At 46.2% G+C, this 19,475-nt stretch overlaps 1 protein-coding gene across 4 annotated transcripts in view; it reads left to right on the top strand.

The window, feature by feature from the left end:
- Tns3 (tensin 3) overlaps positions 1-19,475 on the top strand; it is a 271,594-nt gene that overhangs the window by 183,657 nt on the left and 68,462 nt on the right. For all 4 annotated transcript variants that reach the window (XM_047560438.1, XM_047560439.1, XM_047560437.1 and 1 more), the window contains exon 17: positions 7,145-8,401. In XM_047560438.1, the coding sequence (XP_047416394.1) occupies positions 7,145-8,401 (1,257 nt within the window). The remainder of the gene's footprint in view (positions 1-7,144; positions 8,402-19,475) is intronic.

Genomic DNA, 19,475 nt, shown 5'->3' with positions numbered 1-19,475 from the left:
GTTCTGGGAATTCTCCACTCGACAAGCTAGGGAGAAAGTGCTCAGTGCAGTGTTGACCCAGTTCTGAAGCATGCCCTGCCCTTGGCATGGTTCTCCTTATATCCACAGTGGTCCTGAGAGCTATCTCCAGGTTAGTTGTCTTCAGACAAGGAGAGTGAGGCACAGAGAAGTTGAGTATTACACCTGAGTTCACACAGCTATGGTCAAGCTGGAACTCAAGTCTAGATAGAGTATGCCAGAAAGTCTACAAGGGAGTGAAGATGTGCACATAAATCACTCCAGTGAAAACATGTAAAACACTCTGCCACAAGAGAGTCACGAGGGACCCTGTCAGCAAACCCAAGGAGAAGGGTGTTTCTGCTGTCTCAGGAATGTAGGAAGAAGAAGAAAAGTTCCTGAGGAAGGAGGTGGAAGAAGGAGAAAGAAGGAGAAGACAGGGAGGAGAAAGGGCAACAGGGGAGGCAAGGAGTAGTGAGGGAGCCATAGCAGCATGGGACCCATCCCATTAGGAGTCTGGTATCTGTCTTGATCTCATGATGATTGTTATCATTGAGGTGTAATGTATGTTCATTCTCTTGAGTGACAGTTTTCTAAGTTTGACAGCCATTCAGCACTGTGGCTTCTACCTCAATCAAGACAGAAGCCTCACATGGCTCGAGCCATCCCTGCACCCCATTGCAGTCTTCCCTTATGCCCATCTGTGACCCGACTCTCCCTCCCCAGAATGTCACCGACATGCATCCAACAGTGGGAGCCTTTGAGCCTGGCTGCCTTCGCTAGGTGAAGTCTTTGGAGATGGAGACCATCTATCTGCTGTCTGCTAATGGTTCTCAAGAGTGAAGTCTCCCCTGCCTCCTAGATGCTCTTCCTGGGAGGGCTGTGGCTGTCAGGGTCTTGCTGGGGGAACCTATGGCTGCCTCTGCTTGTCACACTGTTTGGATATGATGAGTTGACTCAGCTAGGTGGCCCTGAGTGAGTCATTTGAAGGCAGCCTGGAGACAGGACCGTCCATAGCCACTTTTGGAGAAATAGTCTGTCCCTGTGGGGTGTGGGTGCAACCCTCCCTTTGGTTAGCTGATTTTTAACACACCCGTGAGTAGATGTCAGTAAGTCTGTCTTCCGCCAGGAGAGGAAAAGATGTTTTGTTATATTTTGGTTACTTTTGAAATATTGTGTGAGTACCACTTACCCTCCAAAAAGCCACCTTTTATAGGAAAGGTGGGTGGGGAGTGGTCTCCTGCAGGTGGAGGTGATGGGGATGTCTGTGGCTGTAAGAGTTGTTTTCTAGCAAGACGAGATGTCCTTGCTGCCCTTTCTTTTCCACACTGGTTCCTTTTCCACACTGTAAACCTTAGTGGTGTGCCATGCAGTAGTAGGTCTTTCAGTGCCAAATTTATGTTTGTTTGATTTTGAACAAGATCCTAGCTGCAGGGAAATCGTTGCAAGGCAGTGTACGACCACCTTTGAGATGACGGCCCTTGTCCTGGTTGGTTCCGGCTGATGTCGGCACACAGGGAAAGGGGGCACAAAATGGGAGGGTTTACTCTGGATGGGGACGTGTTAAGGTTCTTATTCTGCTTCTCTCTGTAGGTTCCTGGCCAAGTCCCTTCCCTGACTCTGGGAGCAGGTTTTTCATCTCCAGAATGAGAGTGGGTTCAGACTGGCCCATACTCCCTTTTGAGTCACAGCAAAAATTTAAAACCTGACTTTAAATATGGCTGGCTCCCACATCCTCAGGTTCAGACTCTAAGGAATCAACCAACCGAGGATCAAAAATATTCTAAAATAAATTACTTCTATACTGAATATGTACCTTTTTTCTTATCATAATTCCTTAAACAATAGAGTTTAACAACCATTTTCATAGTATTTACATTGTAGAAATGATTTAAAGCATATGGGAAGATGTGCATAGGTTATATACAAGTACTAAGCCATGTTCAGTAGGAACTTGAGTCTCTGAAGATCTGGGTGTCCATACAGGATCCTGGAACCAATCCTCATCAATGCCAAGGGATGACTGATAGGAAAAGACACAAGGCTCAGATGAGTGACTGGACTCCATATCCTAGGACCCCTGTCCGTCCTCACCTTCCCCACAGCACCGGCAGCTTTTGTGGCATTCTGGGTTGTAGAGACAGAGAGAAACATCATAGGCCCATACCCTCCCTCACCCAAGGGGTACAGTGGGGTAGAGTGGGGTTCACTGTCCCTTCTCTTGAAGCCACTGAGGTAGGAACCCCAGCCCAGGGACACACGTGGGTATATTTGATTGGCCACTTTATTTCTTTGGTCTTGATACAGAAAATGACTTTCTGTGTCACTTTTCCCTATCAGAGTTATGTTGTGAGGAGACCTCTACCATCTGGGGAAGACTGGCGTCCTTCAGGGGTTAACCGGGATGTCTGGGGGCTTCCAGCAGTGGGATATGGACTCCCGTTAGGTTTTTGGTAGAGGGACTGTGGTTGGCCATGTGAGGACCCTACCCTCACTCCCTCAGTTACATGTCTTCTCTGTTCTCTTCATATCTCGCTTATCCTGCAGTTTTTACGACTGGTCTTAGAAAGTAAAACAACAGCCACGGTGTTTAGATGAGGGGCCCAGTGCTGCACACAACTTAGCAGCACTAGCTGCACAGGCAGGAAGATGGACATTTGTAAGGGAGAGGAGAGACATGTCCCCAGCCCTGGCTCTCGGACCCTGTGTGGGTTTGTACAAGGAACAGCCACCTCAGCAGGGAACTGGAAATGGCAAACTGCATGTGACCCTTTGCTGTGCACCTGCTGTTTGCCAGGACTCTGGCTTGTTTATCTTCATGTCTTGGTTGTGAGCACACTGGTCAGAGTGTTCACACCTCCCTGGCATCTCTGCACCCTGCTCGCTAATCCATGAGCACGCAACTTTTTTGTTTTCTTTAAAATTTTGAAACTCTGAGGTGGGGTGACTTCTGGTACTTTTCCACTTTTGTTCTGTGTCATTTGAAGACCAGCCAGGTGAGTGAGGAACCATGGCCGGCTGGATCCTGGCTCACAAGGATGGCCAAACCTGGCTTTGCTGTTGAGAAGCCAGTGTTTGGAGGCCCAGAGAGAGTGAGACCTGGTGCTATAGGTAACCCAGGGCTGAGGGCACCTCCACCTTTAGGCCCTCATTGTTGTGTGTTTAGTTTTGGTTGTTTGGGGTTTTTTGGATTTGTTGGTTCCCCGCCCCAACCCTGCAAAGGCAGCTGAGTTCATTTCTAAAACACCTTTCCAGGTTTTGTCATGTGAGAACAAGCCAGAACATTCAGTTTCTCTATTACTCAATGTCCACCGGGTGCCAGGATGGTTCTCTCATGCTGAGGTCCCAGAGGGAGCAAAACAGAGGAAACTCTGCCTCAGGGAACTTCTCTTTCAGTTCTGTGTGTGATGAGGTGGATGAGGGTGTGTGCCATAGGTAAAATCCCAGGAAGAATGAATGGCAGGGAGGAGCATGCTGAGGATGTGTGGGAGCCCTGGAGGCAGAGCAGCAAGAGCAAAGGCCCAGGGGCAGGTTTGTGTCTCAGTGGTCTGGGAGCTGCAATGCTGGCAGTGAGGGAATGTGTCCAGTGAGGGGACATTGAGCCTTGTCCACTGTGAAAAGACTGTCCAATTGTAATCATGGGTACCCTTCTTAGGGTCCTACGAGCAGGATACTTTGTAGATACCTATTCTCCAGTTCTTATATCCTCATTGAAAGATAGAAATAATTATTCCATTTCATTAGTGAAGAACCAGGGGCTCAAACATCCTAAATTCATGATCAGGAACATACAAATGACAAATTGGGATTCCATCTTGAAGGATTGAAGAGTAACTTAAGTGTTTCCTTTGTCCCAAACAGAAGTTCAGGTCCTTCCTCTGGCAGAGCACTAGCCCTTTACCAGAAAACAGGACGGGAACAGTGAACGCTAGGGCCCCTCTCTGTCCTTCCCCCTGAGGCTTTAGGGTACAGGGGGGTGTTTGTGAAGCTCTGGGAGAGCCTCTTGCAGTTCCCTCCCTTTAGAAAGGTCTGTGTTCCTTCACAGTGATTCAGAGGCTCAGGCAGTTCCAGTCTTGAGATTGTATCACTATGATTTTCTTGTCCTGCAGATTTAACATTTGTAGGGCATTTTCTGATGTTGAAAGTTATATATGTGTTGAATAGGAAGTTTATGAATGCCCAGTGTGGTCTTTGTCCCTGCATGGGGCTCGATGGCTCCACTTTGTCCAATGACTGCTGGCCTCTAGGAAAATCCCAATATTCTTCCTGGGCTGTCAGTATTCTGCCTGGGCTGTCAATATTCTGCCTGGGCTGTCATATTGATGAGACCTGGTTTTTCCCTAAGGCTCACAACTGCACCTGGCCGGGATCTAGTACATGGAAATGATCTTTTTAATGTATCTATTATTTTAAGATTTCTACTGCTAGAAAAATGCCAATAATAAAATTATTCATGACCTCTCAGCCAAGGGAATATCCTGCTTTTTATCATTTTATAGGTCCTTGTTTATGTGCTGTTCTTAGTAAGGGATTAGCCAACTGATCCTACCTCAGAATGATTAACAGGCACATTTTAGCTGCATCCCAGTTTAAATTAGAAGAAATTTTTACAACTTATTCTTGAGTTCCTTTTAAAAAAAACAATACAAAACAAAACATCATGCCAGTTAATTGAGTGTTAGGGAAAGGTCGTATTTATGACTTTATGGAAGCCATAAACGTAGAATCATAGCAGCATGAAATCTGTTCTGTAGTGAGCAGCCTGGTTTGAACCCTGTGGCTGTGTGGCTCAGTGGTCTGTGCTCTGGCTGCCGTCCTGGTCCAGGGGACTGACTAGTCCAACAAGCATCTAGTGCCCACTGCTACAGTAGGAGTCTCTGAGGTTCTTATAGAGCAGAAACCACTTATCAATGTTCTCTCCTCTTCTCTACCTCACACTGGACCAGGAGGAAGAACCCATTTACCAGGTCCTCTGTTGTTAAGTTTTCCTAGCAACAGAGCACCCTGGAGTGAAATCAAATTAAACTGGTGTTTACTCTGAGCTTTAAAGATGCTCATCTATGTGCACTGTCATTTCATTCTCAGGTCAGCCTTCACGTGGAACCCTCCACCCCCCACCCCCCCATTTTACAGCTGGGAAGTTGAAGGTCAGGTGAACACCCCAATTGGTAAAACCCTGAGGGCAGGTCTATGGGGAGCCAGGACTTGAAAGGTCTGTCTGGTGCCAGAGCTTTCTCCAGGGGCCATTCACTACACAGCCTTAGTGATTCAATAAATAGATTACACTGTGCACATTTGAACCTTTGGAGGTGACATTTGCACATGGCTTCTATTTTGGGCCTCTTTCCAGGCGTCCCTTTGTCTGGTTTGCATAGAACTGGGTGCAGCAGGTGTTTCAGGCTCTGCCAGAGTCACTTACTGGTCCCTGGGCAGGGCCATATGACTCCTCATAGGCAGGGCCACTGGGAATCTCGAGGGTGTGTGTCCTTCTGGCACTCTCCCCAGAGGTAGGCAGTGTGGGGCTGCAGGAGCCCTCAGGCTTCAGAGCCTGGGTTCTAGGTTCCCCCTCTGCCTCCTGACAGCTGCTTGATCTTGGGCAAGTTAATATCTTCAAGCCTTAATTCATTCTAGATAAATAAATAAAGTTCACTTGTTAGGTCATACTGTGAGACCTTACAGAAAGTGTGTAATGGGTCTGCTCCGTAACAGGTGCTCAGTCAATAGCATCTGTCATTAATGTCCTTATCTTAAATTAATCCCATGACCCAATACAGTATATGCTTATGTCAACAGGTGCTCTGTCTTCAAGTCTTTGTTCATTTACAGCCATTTTGTGTTTCATTTTTGCCCCCAGATCCTCCCTCTCCCAAGCTCTACTTTAAGATGAGGATCAGACCTTCCAATCTAAACTATACCCCTGTATTCTCCATCTTATGCCCCTCTTCTCTGCACACTGTCCCTTGAGTGCCACAGAAGAAGGAAACGCAGGGTTGTGTGTTCTTGGGGCTCTGTGAGCTCTTGGCATGGCATCCTAATACCTCTCCAGACCATGTCCTGCCTTGTCTTCCCAACCATCAACCGCTGACCTTGCTCATATGTCCAACCTAGAGCCTGAGGGCTATAAGCCTAAGGGCATGCTGAAGGCAGGTCCCTCAGAGTGGCTGAAGGGTCACAGTAGCTGCCAGGCAGTGGTGGCTCAAGTCTCAAATTCCAGGTGCCCAGACAACTTGGGTTTCTGCCATCTGTAGCTCCCCTGTTGTGGAATGCCTGCAATTTCACAGTTGAGAAACTGAAGGAGGGTGGTGGAGGCCTGCGGGGTGAGATGTGCTGACTACAGACTCCAGCTTATTTTAGGAGGCTCTTGCTGTGACGCACCATGTGTGGCCAAGGCGATGAACCGCTGCCAGTCAGCAGATTGTGGCTTGGGAGTCTCTGTATGTTGCTGCCAATTCCCTGATTAATAACAGCAGCAGAGGGTTCAGCTCTTCCAGCATGAACCACAGGCCTGATTTCTGTTTTCCTGACATTCCATGTATGGGGGTCGTTGTGTGGAATGATATGTATAACAAAATCATCAGGCACCTACGTGGCCCAAAGATGTTAAGAACGTGTAGGATCCATTCCTGCACGTTCCCTTTTCATTGGGTTGCATGTTTAGATTTTAGCAGATTCCAGAATGTTGAGAGGACAGCAGGTTTGTTGATGAAATAGTCGACTTAATGAGGGTTTGTTACTCGGCACTTAGCTAGTAGATTATGAACAGAAGTTCTCCTGTCTTAGATGCTTAGTCAGTTCTTGGGAACTTATGAGCTGAGTGGGGTCCACTTTCCAAATAATAATGACATTAGTCATGAGTCCTCCAGGCAAAGTAATTTCAAAGGATGAAGATTCCCTTAGCTTCATAGAAGGACAATTCGTTTTGCCTAGAAAGGTGAAAGTGATTCTAGCATCTGAAGGTTCATTGGCATTCACTCTGCAGAGGATCTGTGGAACTTTGGGACCACAGAGGAGTGTTTGTCCCTGGTTGTTGTCCGTGCTGTGTATTGAGAATTCATTTATCTGTTCAGACAAGTACGTGTGCCTACTGTGAGAGGCGAAGCTTCCCTTCCTCCCTGGCTCACAACCTGTCCCCTGCTTTCCTCTGCAGTGCTGCACACGCAGGGCCCTGTTGACGGCAGCCTCTATGCCAAGGTGAGGAAGAAGAGCTCCTCAGATCCTGGCATCCCTGGCAGCCCGCAGGCTGTGCCAACTGCCAGCAGCCCAGACCACAGTGACCACACCTTGTCCGTCAGCAGTGACTCAGGCCATTCCACTGCTTCGGCCAGGACTGATAAGACCGAGGAGCGCTCAGCCCCAGGAGTTCGGAGGGGCCTGAGTCCCCAGGAGAAGGCTGAGTTGGACCAGCTGCTCAGCGGTTTTGGCTTAGAAGATTCCGGGAGCTCCCTCAAGGACATGACTGATGCTCGCAGCAAATATAGCGGGACACGCCATGTGGTGCCTGCCCAAGTCCATGTGAATGGAGATACCACCCTGAAGGACCGGGAAACAGATATTCTGGATGATGAGATGCCCCACCATGACCTGCACAGCGTGGACAGTCTGGGCACTCTCTCCTCCTCTGAAGGACCACAGTCAACCCACCTGGGTCCCTTCACCTGTCACAAGAGCAGCCAGAACTCCCTTCTGTCTGATGGCTTTGGTAGCAATGTTGGTGAAGATCCGCATGGTACCCTTGCTCCTGACCTGGGCCTTGGTGTGGATGCCCTCTATGAACGCGAGCGGACGTTTGGAAGCCGAGAGCCTAAGCAGCCACAGCCTCCACTGAGGAAACCCTCTGTGCCCACCCCTACGCAGGCTTATGGGCCAAGCAGCTATTCCACCCAGACCTGGGTTCGTCAGCAGCAGATGGTGGCCGCTCATCAGTACAGCTTTGCCCCCGATGGGGAGGCCAGGCTAGGCAGCCAGGGTGCAGCAGACAGTTCCAGCCTTAACCAGACACAGCCCCGGCTTCCGGTCACCCCAACCCGTGGAACCAGTAGCAGAGTGGCCGTCCAGAGAGGCATTGGCAATGGGCCGAATCCCCCTGACACACAGCAACCCTGTCCCAGCAAAGTATTCCAGCCCAGGTTTCCAGAAGACAAGGTTGTGAATGGGACCAGCCTGGACCTGAATGCGGGCCCCTCCCCAGGCTCTCCCACCCTGGACATAGACCAGTCTATTGAGCAACTCAACAGGCTGATCTTGGAACTGGACCCCACCTTTGAGCCCTACCCCACTCACATTAACACCTTGAACAGCCTGGCCAATGGCCCCACGTGTCCAGACGGCATGGGAGGTGGGCTCCGGGCCAGCAGCAGGCTGCCTGACCCAGCCGAGGGCCCCAGTAGGAACACTGGGCGGCAAGGTAAGTCAGCATTCCATTGCACATTGATTGACATATGATGAGAGATAAGCCAACTGGGTGGCTAGTTTTGGCCAAAATTTGTAGTGGGGGACATTCCTTTCGTAGTTTCTAGTGTTACAGAATTGTGACCTAGGACCAAAATACTACTGTGCCACCATAGACCTTTGGTACACGTATTTGAAAGGTGCCATTAGAATGCTGCCATTAGAGCCAGTGCAGGGCAGGGATCAGACCCAAATGGTTGAGGAGGGCTGACTGTGACTTCATTTCACATTTGCTGGTTGTATCTGCTGGAGCTGCAGCCAAACTGCCTGATGCAGATTCCCCTCTGCCTCCTAAGAGCTGTGGGCCAGTATGTAGCTTCTCCAAGCCTCAGTTCTCACATCTGCACCACGTGCTTAACAGTGAAACCTTTCTCACTCCAAGAATGTTGGTAGGTTAATGAAGGAAGCGTATTTACCCCATCTACGAATTATAGGTTCACCCCTGTGCTCTTCTTTCTATTGAGCCTCATCCAAGGCTAAGGTGAGTATAGCCAACCCTATGGAACCCCTTGGCCTTCATGTTCCCCCCGCCAACATGGAGAATATTTGATAGTAACCTGGATTGTTCTGGAAGAGTGCCAGGCACATCAATGGATCTGAAGGTTGGGGAATGAAAGAGAAATAGTTGGACACATGTAGCAACCTTGTGGAAACAAGTTGCATTAGTCAGAAATGTAAAATGTCTTGATTACAAACATACATCTGAGTTGACCATACTCTGTGTAGAGAGACTTCAAGACTGGGATTCACCAGAGGTTCCTGTGATGGATAGGTGTGTCTGGAGGTGTAAAGGAGTATGCATGTGGAGTAGAAGGTTGAAAGTGGGGAGGGATCCCAGAAAGGGCTCAGAGGAAGCAGGCTCAGGAACTTGGGAGTTGAGAATGCAGCCTGGGACCAAGGCAAAGAGACCAGGCAAAGAGAGGCTACCTGTGCATACTCCCTGAAGCATGTCGGAGTCAGCTAGCTGCAGGGAGGCAGGAACTGTGGGAGCCCTTTCCCCTTGGAGCAGGGCACTTTGGGATCTAGGGCAGGACCTTCTTACCCAGCTTCAAGACCCAGGAAGAGCCAAGGCTGGTAGTAGTTAGAGTGATCTCTGTGCAGGGGTGCAGAGGAGACATCTGCTAACTGTATCATTGTTGTGGGATATATCAAATGCTCCCTGTATTAGGGAGGTATAAAGGCCAAGAAGACCCAGAGAGTTGGCTGTGGGTAGAGGCTCAGCAGGCAGAAGGGCACAGGGATTAAGCTGGGGCATCCTGAGTGAGGCCTTGGAGAACAAAGGCCACAGAGAAAAGGTTTGTTGTAGAAGTTCTGCACAGAACCATTCCTGAAAGAGACTGGGCAGATTGATGGGGATCTATCCTGGGGGCCACTGAGCGGTTGCAGCAGGTGGCAGGTAAGAGGGAAACTGAGTGTTATCAGGGAAACTGAGTTTGGTCCTAGGTCACATATTTCTTAATTGCAAAAGGCTATATTGATGACCAACAGAAAACAAAAATTCCTAGATACTAGCAGGGAAACTTTTAAAGTATGGTGGATAACCAACTGATTTTGAGTCCCTGGAACATCTTCAGAAGATTGGGATGCTGAGTGTTATCAGGAGGAGAAACCAAGACCTGTAGGACAAACTTGGGCTTAAGAGCATGCACCCATGTGGTGCTAGGGACTCTTGTGTGGTCACCTTTGGGTGTGTCTGGGTCTAGAGTCAGCTGACTCCTTAGAGGTACTGCCTCTCCAAGTAAAGGTAAGAAAGGTAATGGAAGAAAGGAATACTTACCATTTCCTCCCTCCTGTCTCCATTTCTTTGTTGGCACCCTTAAATGAGACTGTGAGTTTCACCTTAGTACATCTAATACCAATGAGGGAAACCTCTGTGCCTTTGGGCATACGTCTGGTGTCTTGGTGTGGTGGCCCTTTTCATCTTCTCATGGACCCTGGTTAGAGGGGCCAATCCCTGAGTTACTTTCACATTTGCTACTGTATCATTTGACTACATGATCCTCTCAGGTTTGCACAGGTCAGGTGAACTCAGTCTGTTCCCTCTTTGGAAGCAGACAAGTGAGGATTGCAATCTAACTCAGGTCTGGGCCATTCAAGGCAGAAATACATACTTTGTAGACATGACCCCAGCTTCTGTGATGAGTATTGCTACCAGTTGACTCTGTGACTTCAGTGGTAAGGGACAGAGTGTCTTATATCATCTATGAAAAGGAAACCCTACCCCAGTGTTTGGTGATGGAAGCGGGTGGAAATGCCAGTTCACATCACCTATCATGTACTGGAATCACCAGTGAGCAAGGGTGGGCTGGTCTGAGTAACTTGCACCATGCACATCACCTCTGGAAGGTAGAAGGAGCTGGAAGAGCCTCCCCCAATTAGGTTGTCAGACTCTACAATACAGCCATGTAACAACCACAGTTCAGGTAGTAGCAGTGACCAAGGACTTGGTCCAAGTTGAAGCGTTTAGATTTATTAGCTCATTTAATGCAATACATTCAAGAAGTTCTGGGTTTGAAAAAAGGTTTTAGTGGGAACAAAATCTGCATTATGGCACATTGTATCTTAACAGAACTTCTGAAAAGAAATTACTTGGAAAAATTGGAATTACAAATCTTATCTCTGGGATGAAAATATCAACTGAAATTTGGAAGAGGCTGCAGGCATCTGTGCATGTGAAAGGGTCTTTAAGGCTCAGGGTCCTGTGCAATGGCCTCATGAGGTTACTGTTTTCTGGTGGACTGAATTCAGTCCTTTGGAATTCCTGTTCCTGTTGTAACAAAACAAGTGTAAAGCCTGGGATTTAAGAAGGCCACTTCCTTTCTCCTTCAATTGGCTGTTTTTAAATTACTCAATAAACTTATTACTTTAATAGCTGGCATTATGATTTTAATTTTAAATCCTTTTTAACTTTATTTTTAAAATAATTATAATTTTGAAATTAAAGGACTGCTATTTCAGTAGACTAGTAAAATTCAGTGCTTGATTAGTGATCATGCAGTTTTAAAATATTTGTTAAATTTATTCATGTTCAATAGGCATCTTGGGCCATTGCTCAATCTTTTTTGTGTCTTTAGCACTATAGAGATTTCAGAAGATTAGATATATGCAAACTGAATAGGGACCATTGAGATCTTCCAGAAATTTGAAAGTGACCTTCTTGTAGGAATTTTGTTGCAAATGAGCTGCTTTTTCCTAAGCAGGATTCATGGACCTTGAAGTGTTACTCAGTCCTGGGACCGGGGCAGAGCTTTTGCATACTGTTCCTCCAGCTGGCTCTCTCTTTGGGCACAATCTTCCTGTTTTAAGTAAGCACTTTGCTGGGAGTTGGAGGAAGCCTTGTGACATAAAATAAAAAGGCCTGGAAGGTACTGGTGGCCTCCAAACACCCTGTGCAGCTGGCTTTTGGATCTCATTTGAGGATATCTCTTCTTGATAGAAATTCCATCAAAAGAATGCTTATGTCTGTTTCCAGTCCAACTGGGAAGGGAATGTTCCTTTCCTCCTTGGCAGGTAGGGAGAATACTAGAAACTTCTTGATGTTGATACTTCAGTACATTCATTTATATTTCTTAATTGCAAAAGGCTATATTGATGACCAACAGAAAATGAAGATTCCTGGATACTAGCAGGGAAACTCTATTAAAGTATGGTGGTTAACCAGCTGATTTTGAGTCCCTGGAACATCTTCAGAAGATTGGGATGCTGAAAAACCTGCACTTCGAAAGTGTTCAGGGGGCTTTGTCTGTGCTCATTCCCTCTGTCAGCAGAGAGGCAAAGATTGCTTGCTGTGGTCCCTAATATGTGTTTCTCAGTTCCACTATGCTGAATAGGAAGGGACCAGCAAGAGTAAAAAGAGTCATGTGTCCAGACTAGTACAATCCCTCATTCCTACATCATTGTCTATGAGACCAAGCCCCATTGACATTGCAGCAGCTCCTGATCACAGCCCACCTTAGACTCACACACACAGTGAAAACTGTAAAAATTCCCCAGGCATTGTATCTTCTCCATGTGCCCCTCCTCCCTGGCAAGCCTTCTATCCCAGCCCTGGATGCAAGCTACCACATATCTGTCTTAATTCTGGCCATAGGTTAAAGCTTGACACTGAGACAGCATCCTAAAGTTAGTAAAATTCTTTACACTCTGCAAATGGTGTCCTGAAAGCAAGAAAGACTTCTAGTTGTAGTAGGGAGTTGGGAATAGCTTTGCCCAGTGCTCCTGTGGACCATTGCATGTTCTGCAGAACTGTGCAACTTGACATAACACCAGCTCTGCAGGCAGCAGCATTTCCACCATGGGTCTGGTAATTTCTGAGATGAAAATTATATGTGGAAACTGAACATTTCCTGAAAAATGTCTCTTTCATACTGGCACAGCAATAATGTGCTGCTGTGGCTACTGTTGCTGATTGTAATGGTGGTGATATGGTGATGGGTATGATGATGGTAATGGTGATTATAATGATGATGGTGGATATGGTCATAGTAGTGGTGGTGGTGGTGGGGGGAGTGTTTTGAAGATGGTGATGATGATTGCAACAGTTTGGATTTTAAGTGTCCCCAAAGGTCCACATGATAAATACTTGCTCCCAGAAAGATGCTACAGGGATGTGGTGAAACCTTTAAGAAGTGGGGCCAAATGGGACATCTGTAAGTCATTGGGGAGTGTGCCCTTTAAGAGGGTAGTGGGTCCTTGTATTTTCTTCTTCCTCTCTTTTTCCTGTCTAGCCAGGAGGTGCTGGTTTTACTCTATTGCACCCTCTCGCAGGACCAAAACAACAGGGCCACTGCTCATAAGCTGAAACTGTGGACCAAAATAAACCTTTTGTCTCTGTAAGGTAACATGCCAAGTATTTGTTATAGTGACACAAAGCTGACTAACACAATGACGGTGGTGGTGATGGTAGTAAGGGCCTCCACTCTGAGTGCCTTCCTGTTCCAGGCTCTTTCATGCCCACCAGGACTTCCATATGACTGGCTCTGCATCCTCTGGTGGTGCTTTTTTTTCTGCTACACTCAAACATTTTTCCACCAGCCAGAAAACATCTCAGGGGCAATGCCCATGACTTGTGAATTGCTTCCTGGCATGTAGTAAGAACTTGATAAATGTTTATAAGTAGAGAGCCATGGGACAGATGGCAATGCAGGTGCACCCTCAATCCCTGCCCTGGGACCTAAGTTGTTCTTCTGCGTGGGCACTGATGTGAACACTGTCTTGGGACAGTATAGGGTACCCATCCCTGCCCACAGGACAAGAGAGGAGAGGGGCTGTGCAGAGGTGAGGCATCAACCTTGGTGACAGGTTGTGCTACTGAGTGCAGTATTGTATTCCCTTGAAAAGTGTAGGGAATTGGATTTGGGGGTATTTTACTGCTCTCTTGCCCTGGCTGTGCTTCAGTGAGAAGCCCCCTGGATGCTGCTACTGTGACCCCTCCTCTGCACCCCACCACGCTCCCAGCCTCACTCCAGCCTGCATGTGGGTGGGTTTCTTGGATCACATCCTTCAAATGGGGGAGATTTCAATCGATGATACCTGAGTAACAAGAGCTGTGACTCAACCTGTGAAATTTACGATTCCACGGATAGCAAAAGCCAGCTGTTTTTTTTCCATACCTGGAGGGCTTCTTGCTTCATGTTGTCAGAATATTTGATTCATGTTACATCAACCTCAGCCCTACGCTGACGGGAACCTGGCAGGCACATATTCTTGCAGATACGCCTGGGCCTTCCTGCTGGTGTTTTCAACATTCCTCAGACATGGGCGTCTGCTTCATTAGCACAAATCAGATCCCTGTTTACACAGGAGACAGTTTAGAGCCACAAAAGGTACCAGGTTCCAATTACTCTTTGGTTATGATTGAAGTCGAACGAAGGCACAAAGTGTAAGTGCTAGAGGAGTGCTCAGAGAAGGGATGAGAGGCCAACAGACACGTGGAAGAGGACAATGGCACACAGTCCCATGGCACTAACACTGGGGTGTCACTGCCACCACTGAACAAGTCAAAGAATGTGGGGGGGGGCACACCGTGGGAGCCTTGCAAGCGCGGCTGAGTGAAGGGATCCAGGCCAGGCAGATGCTGGAGGAGAGGCAGAGACAAGGTGGGGTGGGATGAATGGTGTGGTGGGGTCACTGCTGAACCTCCACTATCAGGTAGGGGCGTCAGGGAATGAGGCCGGAGAGGCAGACAGACTCTACCACAAAACCCAGCTTGGCTTTTTCCCAGAGGGCAAGCCACGGGGTCCTGGATAGGGCAGGACTATGGTCTTGCCTGCTCATCTTCTGATGAATGTCACTGGATGCATTGATTTGATTGAATGAGCGACAGCCAAGGTCACTGACCTGTTTCCATGAAGGACCTTGCTCTGTATTTGCTACCATGGGTAAAACAGGCTTTTTTTAAGCTTTCTCTCAGCAAAGGAAACTATCAGCAATGCGAAGAAAGAGCCTACAGAGTGGGAGAAAATCTTTGCCAATCATACTTCAGATAGAGCACTAATCTCCAGAATCTATAAAGAACTCAAAAAACTCTACACCAAGAATGCAAATAATCCAATCGACTAATGGGCTAAGGAAATGAACAGACACTTCACAGAAGAAGATCTACAAGCAATCAACAAACATATGGAAAAATGTTCAAGATCTCTAGTAATAAGAGAAATGCAAATCAAAACCACCCTAAGATTCCATCTCACCCCAATTAGAATGGCGATTATCAAGAATACAAGCAGCAATAGGTGTTGGCGAGGATGTGGGGAAAAAGGTACACTCATACATTGCTGGTGGGGCTGCAAATTAGTGCAGCCACTCTGGAAAGCAGTGTGGAGACTCCTTAGAAAACTTGGAATGGAACCACCATTTGACCCAGCTATCCAACTCCTTGGCCTATACCCAAAGGACTTAAAATCAGCATATTACAGAGATATAGCCACATCAATGTTCATAGCTGCTCAGTTCACAATAGCCAGATTGTGGAACCAACCTAGATGTCCTTCAATTGATGAATGGATAAAGAAACTGTGGTATATATATATATATATATATATATATATATATATATATATATATAATGGAATATTACTCAGCCATAAAGAATGATAAAATTATGGCATTTGCAGGCAAATGGATGAAATGGGAGAACATCATGCTAAGTGAGATAAGCCAATCTCAAAAAACCAAAGGACGAATGATATCGCTAATAAGTGGATGAGGACACATAATGGGGGGTGGGAGGGGTTAGTGTTAGGGTTAGAGTTAGGGTTAGGGAGGGGGGCAAGAATGGAGGAAGGAAGGAGTGTATAGAGGGAAAGGAGGGGTGGGAGGGGTGGGGGGAAGGGAAAAAATAACAGAATGAATCAAACAACATTACCCTATGTAAATTTATGATTACACAAATGGTGTGTCTTTATGCCATGGACAAACAGAGAAACAACATGTATCCCATTTGTTTACAATAAAAAAATAAAAATTAAAAAAAAATGCAGCAGTAAAAAAAAAAAAAGGCTTTTTTTTTTTTTTTCCCTTTATTAATGAGCTTCCTGGATGTGTTTGAGGGGGATGGCATGTTTAGTGCCATAAGAGTTTGAAGAAGCATTTCCTGCCTGGAGGTTAGAATTGGTCACACTATCTTCTCTGATCTTCGAACCTGATATTTTAGAACTTGAATATTGACAGGCTATACGTATATGAGTGCATATTTAATAATGGAGTCAATTGTGCTACAGAGAGCTCTGTGCATTTTCAATTTTGAAAAATGTTTTAGAATGAGAAATACACTGTCTGTGCTGGGAAACCAGTGTGCAGCTGCAGTCATATCTAAGGGTCCATGGGCGATGACTTGCAGGACCCCAGCAGATGCTCAAGTCCTTTGTAAAATGGTGTAGTATTCTCATGATAACCTGCTCAGTCTTTTCTGTGTACTTTAAGTGACCTTGAGATTGCTTCTGACATCTCAAATGGTGTGCATAGTTGCCATTCTGTATTGCTGAAGGAATAATGATAAGAAAAGAGTCAACATTTTCAGAATAGATGCAATGTTTTTCAGATATTCCCAGCAGAAGTTGATGGAGTCCATGGTGGAACCCTTATATGTGGAGTTATAACTGTACTTTTTTTATTGCATACAAATATCATACAAGTATGATATTTGAGAGTTAATTAATTATTTCTGTTTACCCCAAGGACCCTCCTTGAGGAGCAGGCAGATTTGGGTGCTGTATGCTGTTACCTTGACAAGTGCTGGGAGGAAACCCCTGAATGGTCAGGGGCAAGACAGAGAAGTGCAGGAGAGGTCTATAAGGCCTATAGGACGTGGCTTCCAGGACATGTCCTACTTGGGATGCCCAGGTTGGCTACAGCAGTGGCTCTCAACCTGTCACACCCAAAGTTCTGTTTCTATATCAAATGTCTTATGAAACCATCTTTACTCTCCTGAAATGAAAATCATAGTTAATATAAACTACTCTGCCTCACATTAAAAAGTAAATCTAACACCCTAATACTAAAGTTAAAGGACAAATGAAAAAGTAATTTATAATAAAATAATATGCATTGTAAACTGAAAACCTTTGAGCTGACTCACCCTAGAAAGCAAAAAATCACTCTTCAGGTTTATTTTATTCTATATTTTTTATTATGGCAAAATACCCATTAAGCACATCCACACTATTGTATGACCATCACCACTGTCTAGTTCCAGAATATTTTCCATCTCCCTAAATGGAGACCTCTTAACCATTAGCAATCCCACTCTATCTGCACCTCTTCATCCACAAACCCTGGCCACAACTAATCCACTTTCTGTCTCTGTGAATTAACCAGTTCTGGACTTCTCACATAAATTCAGTGAGGGCCATGTGGTCCTTCTTTGTGGCTTCTTTAACTTGGCATAATGTTTTCAAGGCTCATCTGTGTCTATCAGAGATTCATCCCTATTCATGGCTGAAAAAATTTCCATGATACAGATAGACCACAGTTTACCCCTCTGTCTGTTAATGGGCATTTGGGTTTTGTCTGCCTTTTGGCTCTTGGGAATAGTGCTACTGTGAACACAGGCACACAGTACCTTTTTGAACACCTGTTTATAGTTCTTTGGTTCATATCTCTGGGAATGGAGTTGCTGGGTCGTGGTGTAGCTGTGATGAACTTGTTGAAGAGCTGCCTCTCAGATGTTTCAAAGTCACTTTGGAACATGCTAGGCCTCCACTGTGGACAGCTGATCTCTAGAAGCTCCACCTTCTGTGTGGCGGAAACATGCTGGTCTGTTTGATCCTGTAAGGGGCCCTTGCCCTGGGAGGACGGCCTCCTTCACTCAGGGAGAACTGCCAGTTTATTGAATCTCATGATGACAGTGATAATATCCTCTCTCCATCATGATGGAGAGGTTATGCCAATTCCATAGGCTTGGTGACAGAGTAACATGGTCTCATTTCAGATCATACCACATGTTCTCTGTGTCATGGCTTGATTTTGCCTCACACCAAGGAGCCAGGGCCTTGGATGAAGGGTGTGCCTCCCCTCCATGCACCCCCAGTTGCTCTCGTGGGTAGAGAACTGGGAGCCACTCCTGGCTCCCGTGGCTTCTAACAGAAGTCACATGAGCCACTGATGCTCACAGTCTATGAACTACTGGGACTACCTCCAGTACCACCCTCACCCCCACTCCTGTGCCCTGAAACCAACTCTGGTGCACCCTCCTAAGGAGGGTTATGAAGACAGTGAGATCACAAGATTCGGGTGGGTGGCGGGGAAGGTAAATTCAAACGGACAGAAAGGAATTGAAATGCAGTACTAAAACCCTCTTAGTGAGGTCTTTAGGTTAGGGCTGCAGCTCTTTACCCCTGTGCTCTGAGTTACATTTGTCTTATTAAACACAGGAGCCTTACTGATATTTCTCGTGGGATTAGGGCATGCTTCCTGAGTTTGGGAACATTTCCCTTTTAAATATTTATTTTTGGAAGAAATGATGCTATTCAACCTATCACTTCTGTTTCCCAGTGGAAAGCATCTTCAGTTTCAAAATCTGGAAAAAAAAAAAAAAAGATTTCCCCTTCTCCTTCCTTTGTTGCACCTTGAGTCCCCCACCCCCACGCCCACGCGCGCATCCTCTCAGGACCAGGGTTAGAAATCCAGAAGGATCGTTGCAGAGGGAGACTGCCCTGCATGGGGAAAGCTCTTTTCACCATCTGTCTTAATATGTCACTTACCACTCAGTCCAGTAATTTTCTAGCTGGTTATACTGTGGAGACCTGTATGTCACCCTGCTCTTGTATAATACACCCTTCAGGTGAAGGAGGCTGAGAACCAATTCCTATTGCAGTTTGCAAGGGCAGAACTCTTGGAGCCACTTCTGGGAGCATTTAAGAATAGTGTTTGAACTTTCCTTGTTATACCAGTCCTTTCTCCTTTACTCTCTAGAAGATGCATGTTTATTTGAAGGAGCTAAAATCAGGAGGTCTCAAACTAGTCAGGAAGCAGCCTTTGTTCTCTCTTGGTTTTTGCATCTAGAAATCCAAGAGTTTTCAGACCCTACTGTGCATGCCTCTGTGATGCCAGACTTGGTTTTTATTTGATCCTCTAAAGATAAATCAGCAGCTCACCGGGCTTTACCTTCCAGTGGCCCAGATAGAAAAGGAAGGTCATGTTTTAAAACAGACCATGTTCTAGGATGCCATAAGTTTCCATCTTTTCTTTTTTCTTAGTTATTAGTTATTGTATGTATTTAAGATCTTCAACACAAATCTTTAATACACGTATCTACACACCGTGAAATGATTACTGAGGTCAAGCAAATTAACATATCTGTCTCCTCACATCCTTCTGTCTGTGTACCTGTGTGTGCATGCACTTAATAAGAACATTGAAACTCTATTTTTTTAATAGTGTGTTATATACTGAACCTTTGCTGAGACAGGAGATTCCATTCATTCTTTAGAGCAGGGGTTTGCTTCCCTGGCTGCAAGCTAGAATTGCCCAGGGAGCTTTCAAGAATGCAGATGCCAAAAAAAAAAAAGAAGAATGCAGATGCCCAAATT

Source organism: Sciurus carolinensis, chromosome 8 (assembly GCF_902686445.1).
Source record: "Sciurus carolinensis chromosome 8, mSciCar1.2, whole genome shotgun sequence".
NCBI lineage: Eukaryota > Metazoa > Chordata > Mammalia > Rodentia > Sciuridae > Sciurus > Sciurus carolinensis.
Note: the sequence above shows the minus strand (reverse complement) of the source record. Positions and strands in the feature narration are given on the sequence as shown.